This window comes from Equus caballus, chromosome 20 (genome assembly GCF_041296265.1).
Source record: "Equus caballus isolate H_3958 breed thoroughbred chromosome 20, TB-T2T, whole genome shotgun sequence".
Taxonomy (NCBI): domain Eukaryota; kingdom Metazoa; phylum Chordata; class Mammalia; order Perissodactyla; family Equidae; genus Equus; species Equus caballus.
In genome coordinates, this window is record NC_091703.1 from 18,560,349 (window position 1) to 18,574,291 (window position 13,943).

The 13,943-nt window shown below is 41.4% G+C and overlaps 1 protein-coding gene across 3 annotated transcripts in view; it reads left to right on the forward strand.

The window, feature by feature from the left end:
• The window catches only part of KDM1B (lysine demethylase 1B), a 47,608-nt gene that overhangs the window by 22,932 nt on the left and 10,733 nt on the right, over window positions 1-13,943 (forward strand). For all 3 annotated transcript variants that reach the window (XM_023624495.2, XM_023624497.2, XM_070244128.1), the window contains 8 exons: window positions 154-338; window positions 2,698-2,874; window positions 3,250-3,324; window positions 5,517-5,654; window positions 6,583-6,754; window positions 9,486-9,613; window positions 10,846-10,977; window positions 11,580-11,654. In XM_023624495.2, the coding sequence (XP_023480263.2) occupies window positions 154-338; window positions 2,698-2,874; window positions 3,250-3,324; window positions 5,517-5,654; window positions 6,583-6,754; window positions 9,486-9,613; window positions 10,846-10,977; window positions 11,580-11,654 (1,082 nt within the window). The remainder of the gene's footprint in view (window positions 1-153; window positions 339-2,697; window positions 2,875-3,249; window positions 3,325-5,516; window positions 5,655-6,582; window positions 6,755-9,485; window positions 9,614-10,845; window positions 10,978-11,579; window positions 11,655-13,943) is intronic.

Genomic DNA, 13,943 nt, shown 5'->3' on the forward strand with positions numbered 1-13,943 from the left:
TTTGTCTAACTGGATGGAGTAAGCAGAAATATTTCCATAGGACGGACTGTGGGCCTTGTCTAGGCTATCCTTTTTGGTTTGTTTTTGCCGTTTAATTCACCCGGATTTGGAGGTTACAGCTTGTAGGATTTGCCTGTTTGTGTCTTCTGTCAGTTCCAGGCATGAACCGGTACTTCCAGCCTTTCTACCAGCCCAACGAGTGTGGAAAAGCTCTATGCGTGAGGCCGGACGTGATGGAGCTGGACGAGCTCTATGAGTTCCCAGAGTATTCCCGAGACCCCACCATGTACCTGGCTCTGAGGAATCTCATCCTCGCACTGTGGTACACTAACTGCAAAGTAAGTGGGGGCCATGCTAGCTAACAGCTCGTGGACAGAGCCTTCTCTGGAGAGAGAGGAGCTGTTCTACCTGTGGCTGAAACCTTATGACCAGGCTTTCTCCACCTCAGCAGTGTTGACATTTTGGGTGGGTAATTTTGTGTGTGGGGGCCATCCTGTGCATTGTAGCACGTTCAGCAGCATCCCAGCCTCTACCCACTAGATGCCAGTGGCACTTCCCAGTTGTGACAACCAAAAATATCTCCAGATATTGCTAACTGGGGGCAAAGTCTCCCTTTGCTGAGAACCACCACTTTAGACCATATGTCATCAGAATTCTTGACTCGCTAGTGAGTGAGTATAAGGTGCAAAGTTTGGTTCAAAAAGTTCCAATGGCAATGTCACAGAGAAAAAATGAAACACCCAAGGTTGGATTTTAAACCCCTTGAGGGCAGGGATTCTTATTCACCTCGTTATCCTCGAACAGCTGAGACCAGTGCTTTGCTCTCTGTTGGGACTGAATAAATGTTAGGGGCATCACACAGCACCTGCCTTGAAGTTGGGTGGTGGGGGCAAAGCCTTTCCTGACCGTAGTATTTTTCTGATTTATTAATTTCTCCTGCAATTATTTGGGTAACTGCTGAATGCAGAACATTTTGCAAGACTGCCAAAGTAATCTTGATTAAAGCGAGAAATTCCAGTTCCACTGAATTAGACTCCAGGATGAGATGACCTGATTAAGCGGTTAATGCCGTGTATACGTGTTATACCCAGATGAGAAGGTAAACAAGGTAGATTTACTCATTTCCTCCCCAGCAGGCTTGAGGTGGGTGCTCAATAAACATTTGCTGAACTGAACAATATTGTGGTCAGAATTTCCTGTACCTAAGTTGTAAAGAGGCACTTTTCAGAAACAACCTTGGATTCATTTTTCTTCACATTTTTTATTTGACTTTGAAATTTGACTTATACAGTGGAAGAATCTTATAGAAAAAAACCCCTGACCTTGTCAGTCTGGATCTATTCTAATTTTTTTTACAAGAAGATAGTATGTATTGTGTGTATTTAATACTCTGGTGGAAAAACACAAATATGTTTGCCTTAAAAGAATCAAAGACTTTGAAATGAGTTTTTTTAAACTTTGTGAATACAAATTTTTTTATCTGCTGCAGCAATCCAAACCAATGTATACATGTTATTTCTCGAGCACTTTGAGTTATATAGTCATTTTCCTGTGTTTGATCAGGGTCTGGTGAAGCCTGGGTGCTGGGAGCCTGGGGTGGGGGCCCCCCGTCCCGTGCCTGTGGCACACTGGGCCAAGGTAATGGCCTAGATGTTCTTGGATCTTTGAAATGGACCAGGGCCTTGCCAAAGCTCGGGTGAACTGAGAAAGGCAGTGTGGGTTTTTTTTTGGTAACAAGTTCCTAAATCAATTGCACCACATCTTATTGGTGGTAAGAATCCAGCTTTTCCTGCTGACAATGCAGGCAGCAGCCTGGGTTTCTGTGGCGGCCTTTGTTGTGTGGTTTATTGGGTCAGGGGTATGTGTGGGTGTGATCTGCCCCCACGCTCCGTGTAGCCGTCATTCTCCATGAGGGGGAACTTAAGTGATGAAATACAAATGCCTGTTTCCTCCTTTGGTCCCTTTCTTCTTTTTTTACTTCACCAGGCAAACCTCCCTTTGATCTTACTATATCTTCTTGATAAATGATGGATTTGAATTACCCTGAGAAGTTTCATTTATTGTGGTAAAATACATACAACATAGAATGTACCATTTTTAACTGTTGTAAAATGTACAATTCAGTGGCATTAAGTACATAAACAATGTTGTATAACTGTCAGCACTATCTGCTTCCAGAACTTTTTCAATACCCCAAGTAGAAACCCCATACCCGTTAAGCAGTGACTTCCTGTTCCTCCCACTTCCCTCAGCCTCTGGCAACCACTCATCTACTTTCTGTCTCTATAGATTTGCCTATTCCAGGTATTTCATATAAATGGAATCATACAATATGGGGCCTTTTGTAACTAGTTTCTTCACTTAGCATGATGTTTTCATGGTTCATCCATGTTGTAGCATGGATTAGTACTTCATTCCTTTTTATGACTGGATAATATTCCATATATGGATAGACCACATTTTGTTTATCCATTCACCCATTGATGGACACTTGGATAGTTTCCATCTTTTGGCTATTTGAATAGTGCTGCTTTTGAACATTTTGTTTGAACATATGTTTTCAGTTCCTCTGGGTATTTACCTAGCAAGGCAACTGCTGGGTCATGTGGTAATTCTATGTTGAACTTTTTGAAGAAACAAGAATTGTTTTTTATTTGTTTGCTTTGTTTAACAGTTTGGCTTTATTTCCAAACACAGGAAGCTCTTACTCCTCAGAAATGTATTCCTCACATCATTGTCCGGGGTCTTGTGCGCATTCGATGTGTTCAGGAAGTGGAGAGGATACTTTATTTTATGACAAGAAAAGGTCTCATCAACACAGGAGTTCTCAGCGTCAGTCCTGACCAGCATCTTCTTCCTAAAGATTACCACAACGTAGGTGACTGTCTCCAGCAATAACACCGCCACTTGTCGTGATAAATGCTAGTTCGTACGTTGTTAATAACACTAGTAAAAGTCACATTATCACCATAAAAGTTATAAAGCAAGACTTTGTTAGTATGTGTGTCTCCGAGGAGGAGAATATCAAGCACTGTTTTCCTAGACTGTAGAAAAGAGGAAGGGATTTCTCAACACGAGTAGGACCGTAATCTTTATGAAAATACGTAACTTTCTACAGACATCAAAGAAATGTAGATGAGCTAACATTGCCTGGCAGTTAGTACCTTCCAGAACAACTAAACCAGTACATTGTTTTCATTTCTCTAATTAGATTTTTGTTCCCTTTTCTCTTCTTTTTTTTTTTTAAAGAAATCAGTCATAATTGTCGGGGCTGGTCCAGCAGGATTAGCAGCTGCTAGGCAACTGCATAACTTTGGAATTAAGGTAAGATTTTTGGCACATGGAGGCAGAAACAGATGGTTAACTGCTCCTTTGGTCCAGATTTTCTAAGACTTAGAAACCAGTTCCTGATTTTAGCAAAGAATGCTAAATACCGTATGTCTTCATATCTTTACAATCGATCCTAGAAAAGATACAAAATTTGAAGTTGGTTTGATAAAAGAAAGGTGGAGGGAAATAGAAATTCCCACAGCTTTGGAGAGGGTTTTAGACTTGAATGAGCAAATCAGAAGAGGTTCTAAGATGGTTAAAGCAGAAATTCTGGACAGGTTGTTAGTGACATAATAAAGGGGTCATTGGGAAAAATCCGTTTCTGCAATAGTTTGGGACAACAGATAGCAGCTGGGAAATTCGCTGTTTCTTGTATAAAAGTTTCTGAAATACTCTTTTAAATTTTTTTACGCAAATCAAAGGCACCCTTTGAATACTTAGTCTGAGAAACAAAAATCTTTGCTTTTGGAAGCAGACTGAATTAGTTAATCCATTGGTTGAGACAGAATTACGTGACTTTTAAAGTACAGTATGTATTTAAGGTAGCCTGCCTCCCCAAGATGGAATATTTTTTCTTTCTATCCAGTATGTTGCCTTATTCCAGTTGTTCAAAATTAGGCAAAACAGAGACTATTACAGAAAACCGTTTGTCCAATTCAGTATCTCAATTCCATTAGATTCATTCAATTAGCCATCCCCTAGATTTCTGTGACTTCCTAAGGTCTGACACGTTTCTCCTTTTTAAAAACTTACTTTGCAAAGATTTTGGTTTTCAGTTAAACCAAACGTGAAAATTAATTTGCTAGAATTGAATTGGTCTCTTCACTCTTCCTATCTAAAAGAAATGATGGCTTCTTTTTTCACAATATCTTCTCTGCTCAAAGTTTCAGAGATGAGAAAAGTTTTCAATAGCAATGCTTAGGAGAGGCTTTCCTTTTGTTTGGATGGAAGACCTAAGTCTTGAATTATACTATATTGCTGACCAAACAGAGGAATCTGAGTGAGACTTATAGGAAGTGTGTTTCCATTTTGAAATGTTTTTTAGTAGTGTTAACTATGAGGTGTTTTAATTGATCGCTTATTTATTTCAGTGTTAGCTATTAGGGCCCAAGGTTTCTTGTTTTGTTTTTTCACTTGGCAATCCTACAGATTATATTACAGGAGAAGTTATTAATATCCAAAGTCTGGGGGGCTGTCTTTAATGTTCAGCGTTCCTCTTTCACTAAAAGGAAACTAGAAATGAAGGACTCTATGTTAATCTGAAGTCAGAGAAAGAGAGTGGGAAGGGGAGAACCAGCAGTTGTAGCCTTCGTAGTTGGAGAAAATGAGGAATTTAGGTCTAAGGAAGAATATTCAGGGGATGCTTTTTACTATCCTCCTTCTCTCACCAGGTGATGAGGGAGACGCCTCTGAGACCACCCATCCCTCTCATGGTTGGGGAATAGATTCCTCCGAGTAACCTGAGAGATGGCTAACTGGGCACCCTTCTTGAGCACTTTGAAGGGGTGTTTTTTCGGGTCCAGAGATGAAATGACTGGCCTTGTACTGAACAGGACTTACATTTTCAGTTACTGCAGCCCAGGGAGGTGCTGCACTTGAGTCATAGGCTTTTCACCTGAGAGCAGCTCCTTGTGTCACCAGCATTAGCAGTTTGGAGGAGATGAGATAGCCTGGGTGTGGGACCAATCTGCTTAGACCAAGCCAGTGAGGTCCTCCTCAGATAGAATGGCATATGATGTTTTAAAAATAATAGTTATGTCTTAGGGAAGTTAAGGCCTATTTGCCATGCTAAACGGATTTTGCTACATACACAGATATTTCATAAGACAAAATCACCTCTCCAACCTAGTTTTCATAGTGCTTTTTAATTTATGGGATACTTTTTAGTAAGAGCTTTCAAAGTGCATTTCATGTGCTGGTTCATCAAATCTTATTATGGGATTGGAGAGGGAATAGTTTGAGGGATTTCTTCAGCAGACACTCACTCCTTGCTAGAATCTGGATTGTTTGTTTTAACATCTACTGTGGCTTCTGTTCACACCGCCCTCTTTAAAATTGTTCCTCTTGTAATGTAATACGTTAACCAAATAGGGAACTTATTTAACTGTGTCATTCTGCATTTATAGTCCTGCGTTTGATATGACTATTCCATCCTATTTAGCTTCCCTCATTGTCTTTCTTTTTAGGTGACTGTCCTGGAAGCCAAAGACAGAATTGGAGGCCGCGTATGGGATGATAAATCTTTTAAAGGTGTCACGGTGGGAAGAGGAGCCCAGATTGTCAATGGCTGTATTAACAACCCAGTAGCGCTAATGTGTGAACAAGTGGGTTTCTTTAAGATTTGTATTGTAGAGAAAGAAAAGAAAAAATGGTCTCAGTTTGCTGTGTGTAGTATTAATATGCTTCTAGATAGTATATAACAACCCCAAATGTTTTTTTTTTTTTGCCGACTCATCCCCTTTGAAAAGTAAATAAAAACAATTACAGTTGTTCTTTTCTGAGAAGGTGGAACTAGAGGACTTAAAGTATTTTTTTTCTTTTTCTCAGCTCTTTAATTATCTTTGTGTGCTATTTGCAGCCCACTTGATTGGCTCAGAGTTTTAGGGTTGCCAGATTAAGCAAATAAAATATAGAATGCCCAGTGAAATTTGACTTTCAGATGAACAAGTAATTTTTTAGTATAAGTATATCCCAAATATTAGGCTATTTTCCATGCAAAATTTGGGATATACTTATGCTAAAAAAAATTATTTGTTGGTTATCTGAGAGTAAAATTTAACTGGACATCCTTTTATTTGGCAGTACGTAGTTTCTTTGAAGACCTGGTAAGCCCAAGGTTTTTTCTGAAATATTTGTTGACAGCAAATTCAGTTCCAACTTATCCTGTGAGTGAGTGTGTGTTCGTGTGCTCATTTACCTGAGAGTCCGTAGAGGAGACAGAATGTCAGCGCAAACAGAGGCAGTGCACAGCTATTGCATCTGAAGCACTAATAAATGTTGGCTGGAAAGCTATGGAGTGCATGGCACAGAAGCTCTTGCTGTCACCCTCACGTTCTCATAAGGTCTCATAGGTTTCGTGCTGTTTTTTTCACTGCCTTAATTTGCTGCCATTCCCCATTAAACATATTTAGCTTTGTTTTTGAGAGGTACTAGACCATTTTCTCCCTGAGAGCTCTGTCTAATTTCAGCTTAGAACCTGTAAATATTCTTTCCAGGGAAAATTTTCACCTTCTTATTCTTATTATTTTGAAGCTTGGCATCAGCATGCATAAATTTGGAGAAAGATGTGACTTAATTCAGGAAGGTGGAAGAATAACTGACCCCACTCTTGACAAGCGCATGGATTTTCATTTTAATGCTCTCTTGGATGTTGTCTCTGAGTGGAGGAAGGATAAGACTCAGCTCCAAGATGTCCCTTTAGGAGGTATGGGGAGAATGGTGTTCTGATTGTTCCATCTGAGTCTCGTTCTAACCTAAGCTTGATGAGCAGTAGCATCACGCATCCGCAAGGTTGGACGTGTGCAGTCAGTCCTGATGAGCATTCCTTTTGGACTGATGAGTTCTCCAGACCGTTCCTCAGAGGAGAGCAGAGCTTCCTCAGGGACCCTTACGTGCTCGTGTGTGCACGCACACACACAAATCTTACTTTACACAATAGCTGGTGTTTAAAAAAATTATTTACATGTTTAATTTTCCATTTCCTGGAGGAACTTACTTTTAAGGAAACGTGGTAAACCCTATGTGAATTGTCACCCCATAATGTCTTTTCCTAGATAAAGGGTTCTGTATGCCAGGATTTCTTCTCTTTTCCTTTTAGGTTAAGATTTTTTCAGTATGTTTTGTTTAAGAATGCAAGAATATGTATTATAATTTAAGAATTTTAATGCAAAATCTGTAGGCTTTGGTGCTCAATGGATAATATTAACCACAACCCTTTAGAAAACTTGACTGTCTCTAATGACTCATTTCCATGATGGTGCCAGCTTTAGTGTGATAGATTTTACCCTTAGATAGATTTACTTTTAAATTGATATTTATTTATTTACCCTACAATTTTATGACCTGAGTGTATTCACTTGAAGTTCTTGGAGCCCTGTCGGAGTTTCTTAAAGTGTGATTATATGAACTCAATTTGCAAGATGCTGATTTTCTTCAACTGTACATTTCTTTGCAAGAGTTCTCAATTCTCCATCCTAGTGTATACTCCATCTCTGTTTGGAGTACGCTTCTCAGTAGCGGGGACTGTCTCTTCTTTTTATCCGTCCCTCAGCTACCTCCACCCGCCACCTCTGAGACTGACTCACATTCTAATCGCTCTTAGTAAGTGTTGACAGATGAACCGTTACAGACCATTGTCAGAGATTTACTGGGGTCAGCAGGGATATTTAATCAAATGTGGGAGTGTCCAGACCAGGTGGTGAGCTGTTGAATTTTCTGGAATTGAAGACAGTTGATAGGCTGACTTGCAGGATGTTCTCAGAATTTGGTTAGTGTTTTGCACATGTGTAGTAGTCACTGGATGGGGTTTTTCATTACACTTCTTTTGGGGTCACCGATAAAAAAGTTAATAATACTGCTTTGTCTTGGCCTTACTTAAGAAATGTTATTAAGGGAAGATCAGCAACACTACTGTGTAAGTAGTTGTTTCATCTTTTTAATATATTTTTTTTAAAGTTTTAATAGTAGTGCACACATCTCTATATAAGGTTATAGTTATAGCCTGCCTGGCAGTATCTGACTAAGATCTATCTTATTAGCACTTAGCTGAAAAAAACAAAACATAAATACTAAGAGGCTAGAGTTAATTTTGCAAAGCATATGTACTAAAGCTTTTAAATATTATTTACATAAAAATCACATTATGTCTTCTCTCAGTCTGTTTGTACTTAATTTTATGTACTATTCCAGCAATCTTGGTTCTTTCCAAACCTCTACAAAACCTAAAGGAAAATAGAAACCGCATAGCAGGAGGCAGGAATGGCACTGCTACAGAAAAGTACTGAAAGTGGCAGACAGGCCCACTGGTGTAGGGGCAGAAGCTAGGCTCAAATCCAGAGGTGCTGTGGATGTCCCCCTATTACAATCTAGTGTAAGCATTGAAAATTTTAGTGAGAACCTTGAGTTGTCCAAAAGAAGTTAACTGATGTTCAGTTCTGTTTTGAGTCAAGCAGGTGCACAATACTTTATAGAAGCTTTGAGTCCGCAACCTATGTGTTGGATGGTTGTCATCACTGGGGAGATATGAAGAAGTAATCTGTGCTAAGATGCTTATAATTTGTGAGACTTGAGCCTCCCCTCCACACTCCAAATAAAGGAATCTAGGATGACAGTTGGAATGATATCACAGGGCTTGTGTATCTGTAATTGAAAGTTCCAGCCGCATGGGATAGATATGTGCTGGGATCGATAACAAAGGTGTGATTCCCGAAGCTTGCAGGTGATGCTGGGCTGTACAGGATGGATGGGATTGGGTGGGGAAGGGCAGTCCGGTGAGGTGAGTGGTAGTAGCAGACCTTACAGGGTTGGAATTTACCAGAAAAAGATTGAGCGGCAGCACAGCGGAGCCTGTAAGTGGGCAGGTAGTAGTTGCTATCTTTGGGAAGGCTAAAAATGTGCTCGTGTTGTCTGGCTGTGGGTTTTGGAACTTATTGCATAGGCAGTGGAGAACCAGTAATTAAAGGTATTGAGGCAGAGGGCTGATGTGACGAAAGTCCATAGAGGAATATTCTTGTTGAGGGATGATACTGCCAGTCGTCAGTCTACTATAGATGTCTTAGTTGAGGTGAGATGCTTTAAGCACGTGACTTTAAGCTGAGGACAGTGGGACCAGAAGGGGCATGGGAGCCCTCTGTGTGTGTGTGTGTCTTTATATGTGCAGGGGGTACTTCTATGTCTTGAGCAAAAGAAGAAACAGTTTCTCAACTAAGCAGATGTGAAACATGGTTAAGATATAGAACCTACATACTTTTGTCTCCAGTTAGGATAGGCGTTTAATTCCTGAGAGAAACCAACCTTATCAAGATAGCCTTTTCCTCCCGTTTACTTGGGAGAGGACTTTGGAAGTTTGGGGTTTTGTGGGGTGCAGGAGGTTGAAAGCAAAGGGTGAGGAAGTAGAGAATAATGTTTTTTTCCTGCTTTGATCCATTCCCTTACAGAAAAGATAGAGGAGATCTACAAAGCTTTTATTAAGGAGTCCGGTATCCAGTTCAGTGACCTGGAAGAACAGGTGCTCCAGTTCCATCTCAGTAACCTGGAATACGCCTGTGGCAGCAACCTCCATCAGGTGTGACTGGGTTTTGTGAAACGCGTGCTTCAAAAATGCTTGTTTTTGGTGTATGTACGTGTATTTTATATATTTAAATATTGAACCTTGGGCTGGTTTGGATAAACAGGAAACAGTGGTAGTACTGCTTACAAGTTTGAAAACCACCACTTTAGAGCTTATTACCCCAAAGTGGTTTTGAATATTTCTTTTAAAAAAAAGCAAGAGAGAGGCTGGCCCAGTGGCGTAGTGGTTAAGTCCTCACACTCTGCTTGGCGGCCTGGCCTTTGCTGGTTCGGATTCCAGGTGCGGACCTACAATGCCGCTCATCAAGCTGTGCTGTGGTGGAGTCCCACATAAAATAGAGGAAAATTGGCACAGATGTTAGCTCAGGGACAGTCTTCCTCAAGCCAAAAAAAAAAAAAAAAACCAAGAGAAAGGTTTCTTCCAATACTGCCTGTGAAGAAGCTCAACATGTAAAACCCAATACAGGGAGAGGGCTGGTTGGGCTGAATCAGGGAGGGACCAGCAGCCCTGTGCCTTCACTGCTTCCTTGGCCCCACAGAGGCTCTTGAGGCATTTCTGTGGAACCGTGGTCTGAAAACACTGCTCTCAAGAAACCAAAATAGAGTGTCCTTGCAGTTATGGTCTGTTTGTCTTGCTAAAATAAATTTAAACTTGCCCGACTCATTTAACCAACTGTGGTCTTGATACTCAGATATTGTCTATTGTGCATAGAGGCTCCACGGATGATTCCTGAGTGAATTGTCCTCTGCAGGACCCCTCCCTTTCCATTCAGTTCTTCACTGCAGTTGGAATAACAATGTTTTCCAAAATCATGCTGCATTTCAGCCTCTAGAGAGATTCCATGTTGAAGACAAATAGTTGGCATGTTTCTATGTGGAATTGATCAAGTGCAATTTTACTCCCGTAGAATTCTCCTTTCCAAGTTGATATATAATACAATATTTATTTTTATTAAGGAATGGTGCCCATGTCCAAATCATATCTACCTTTTGTTCTAAAATAAGCTTTCCTGTGTGTTATCGAGAGATTTCTTGCTCCTGACAGTGGTATCCACCGGGTTGTCTGTTTGTCCCCTCTGTCCTTCATATTTTGTCCTGTGCCTAGGCAGCCCTGCCCTCCTGCCTTGGATGGCTTTTTTCCCCTTGAGCTCCTTTATTGTCCCTGAGGCGCAGGCTGAAGGATTTACATGACCTCTTCTGTTCCCGTCCTCTCCTGTTGTGTCCCAGGTGTCAGCTCGCTCCTGGGACCACAATGAATTCTTTGCCCAGTTTGCTGGTGACCACACTCTCCTAACTCCAGGCTACTCTGTCATCATTGAAAAGCTGGCCGAAGGACTAGACATTCGGCTCAAGTCTCCAGTGAGTGTGGACAGCTGTGGGGGGCTCTGGGTGGGCCTTGTTTGTGAAGGATGTGAAGTTGGGGGCATGTGGGTTACACAGGAGACAGGCGCTTACTTTGATGTCCAGCCGTGTCTGCAGGGACTTTTGTGGTACATGGTAGCCAGTGGGCAGCAGCATTGTCCATGTCAGTTAGGTGCCTGCTGCTGTTTGGAAACAGCAGTGACTCAAAAGTATTTTTCTTAATAATATAGCGTTCAAGTTGCTTACAACCTCCCTGACCCAATGCAATTATTTTCACTTTTAAATTTTCCCTTCACTCTTTGTCCCTATGCATTTGTATTGTACCTCGTTAGAATCATAGAGGTATTTGTTTATATGCATATTTCCTTTTACACTGTATTATAAAGGTTTTCCATTTTCTGACATAGTGTAGATAACTATTAATGGCTGTGGTAGTTCCCTGAAGTAAGCTGTAACTGTTGTTGAGAGCTCTGAATGCTGGGAAATGATTCCCCATAGCCGTGGGGAGGGAAATGCACATCACAGGAGAATTGGAAAGGCTTCTGGATCATATGGTTCTCTCCCTCATTATGTTTGTCATCATTCTTTTTCTGGAGCAGGTACAGAGTATTGATTATTCTGGAGATGAAGTGCAAGTTACCACCACCGATGGGACAGGATGTGCAGCCCAGAAGGTAAGGCCTAGAATTTTACTAGCTGCAGCCGAGTGCCTGAGGGGAAGGAAGACAGTTTTTTCCACCAAGCAGTTTGCCTTTGACCTCTGAAGAGTTGTCTGTCTCTGCTTCATTGTGTGTGTATGTGCAAATCTGGTTTAATTAATCTAACACTATATAGGTTCATGGCAGATGGAATTCTGAATAGAGTTTCTCAAAATGGGTTCTATGGCATGTTAGTCCTGAGAGTTGAACAAGAAAAGAAATTCTTTGGCCAGATAAGTTTGAAAAGTATTGTGTACTACTGTCGGCTTTTAGGGTTAAATATGAGCATATTAAAGGCTCTGAGGAGTCCTGCATTTAAAAAACTTATTTTGCTTAGTTCAGATAAATAGAGAAAGTTCAGATAAGAACCTACTTTACTTTGTTTAATTCACTGCTTTCCAAGTTGGTGTTGTTTGTTTGTTTGTTTTACCATGAAACAATTTTTCAAATAGAGAAAGCTCCATATTTTCATTTTGAAACTGGCAGGAGTACTTTCCTATCATTTGAGTTTTTGGTAAACAGCTTAAATAAGTGGACAGTGAAAGGTGCTGTCATGTAATATGTGAAGTCATACTGGGATTTCTATATTGTTGGACAACAAAGGTGCTTACTTGGGTTGGAGGGAGATAATAAACATCCTAAGTTTAAGTTCAGGTATGTCTGAGGTGATTACCAAAATGTGGAATTGACGAACTATCACTTGTTCAAATATTTCACAGTCCTTGATATTCATACAGAGATGGATGTGCTGTAGTGTGTGAGTCCAGGGGCATGGGTTCTCCTGTTAATCCTGCCATTAACTAGCTGAATAGTTAGTAGTGATAGTGTAGCCTTTGGACTAGCTGTAGGGGTTGACGAGGTTCTCAACGGGGCTGCGTGTGCGAATCACCTGGGAGGTGCTTAACAAGAAAGGTTGCAGAGCCCAACCCTGCAGAGATTGTCCCTGAATGGGGCTGGGCCTGTTTGTAAAGCTTCCCAAGTGATCCCAACATGCGGCCAGAGTGGAGGCCCCCTGGGCCACAGTGTCCTTGTCCGTGAGTCCTGAGATGAGAATCAGGTTCCTGTCTAAAGTTCTTCCTAGTGGTAACTTCTTTTTAAATACACCTTTTTAAAACTTCAAGTTAGCTGGTGGCTCCAACCCTGTTATTCTGTGACCCTTCCTCTTGGCGTCCAGGACAGCACTAGTCCCCCTTACCCTGCTGACCTTCCTTGCCTGACCCTGGACAGGCCGTGTGCTCTGCTTTCTTTGTCTTCTGGCTCTCCAGAGATCCTAGGGCGTAGCTTCAGGCTGTTTCCCAACCTGCTCTGAAATGTGTAAAGCAGGTATTTTTGTTTTTATGCTAGTCAGGACACATCACACTGTCTGAATTGGAAGTTTCCCCAGCCTATAAGTGAAAGATTTCCAACCCAACGTGATATGCTGATAAACATTTGACACACTGTAATTCACTCCAGGCTGCCTCCGCTGAGATCTAGCTGTAGTTCCTTCCCAGGGTATGTTTATGTCTTTTGCCTACTTGTTTGCCTAAGTTCATGTGCTTTTGAAAGCTTTTTTGTCATTAAAATATCTAGGTCTTATTTCCTTGCAGTTCTTATGTATCCAAGAGAGTAGTTGCTCCTCTTTTTTTGTTGGGGGGGTTGCATGGTGGCTGTTATCTATAACCAGATCGAAGATAGAGAACATGTTTTATACTCTATGGAATTTTCAGGTGGCAGAAAATAGTAACAAAATCACAGGAAGAACTCGGAACTTCCTATGGTCCTGGAATTGAGGTTTAATCCAAATCTACTAAATCTGTGATGAAGGCTAGGATAGATACGGGGCTTGGTGTTCGTCTCCATGCCACTCTCATCGTAGTGTGTTATCCTGTACTGCAGATGATGGAAAACACACACACTTCCCAGACTCCTTTGCAGCTGAGGTTCTAAATATGAATTAGGTCCAGCCAGTCAGATGCGCTTCATGAGACTTGGAAGGTGTGGTGTGGCTTTGCCTCACTTCTGCTGCCTCTGCTGACAAGCACAGTGGTCGTGGTGTTGGGTTCCTCTGCACCGGGGAGTAGAGCTGCCAGGGTCACTCAGGAACTACAAGGGAGTCCGGGCACCAGGCGGCTGTTTTGCTGGTGCAGGGTGTTCTATATGTGACATGGCTCTGGTGCTCATGGCTCCTGATTGTGGCAATGGCAACATAGTTCTGGAGCCAGAAATTTCTTGATTATATGGAAAGACAGCAGCTCTCTTTGATGGCCTGGTTGTGTGGCGTGA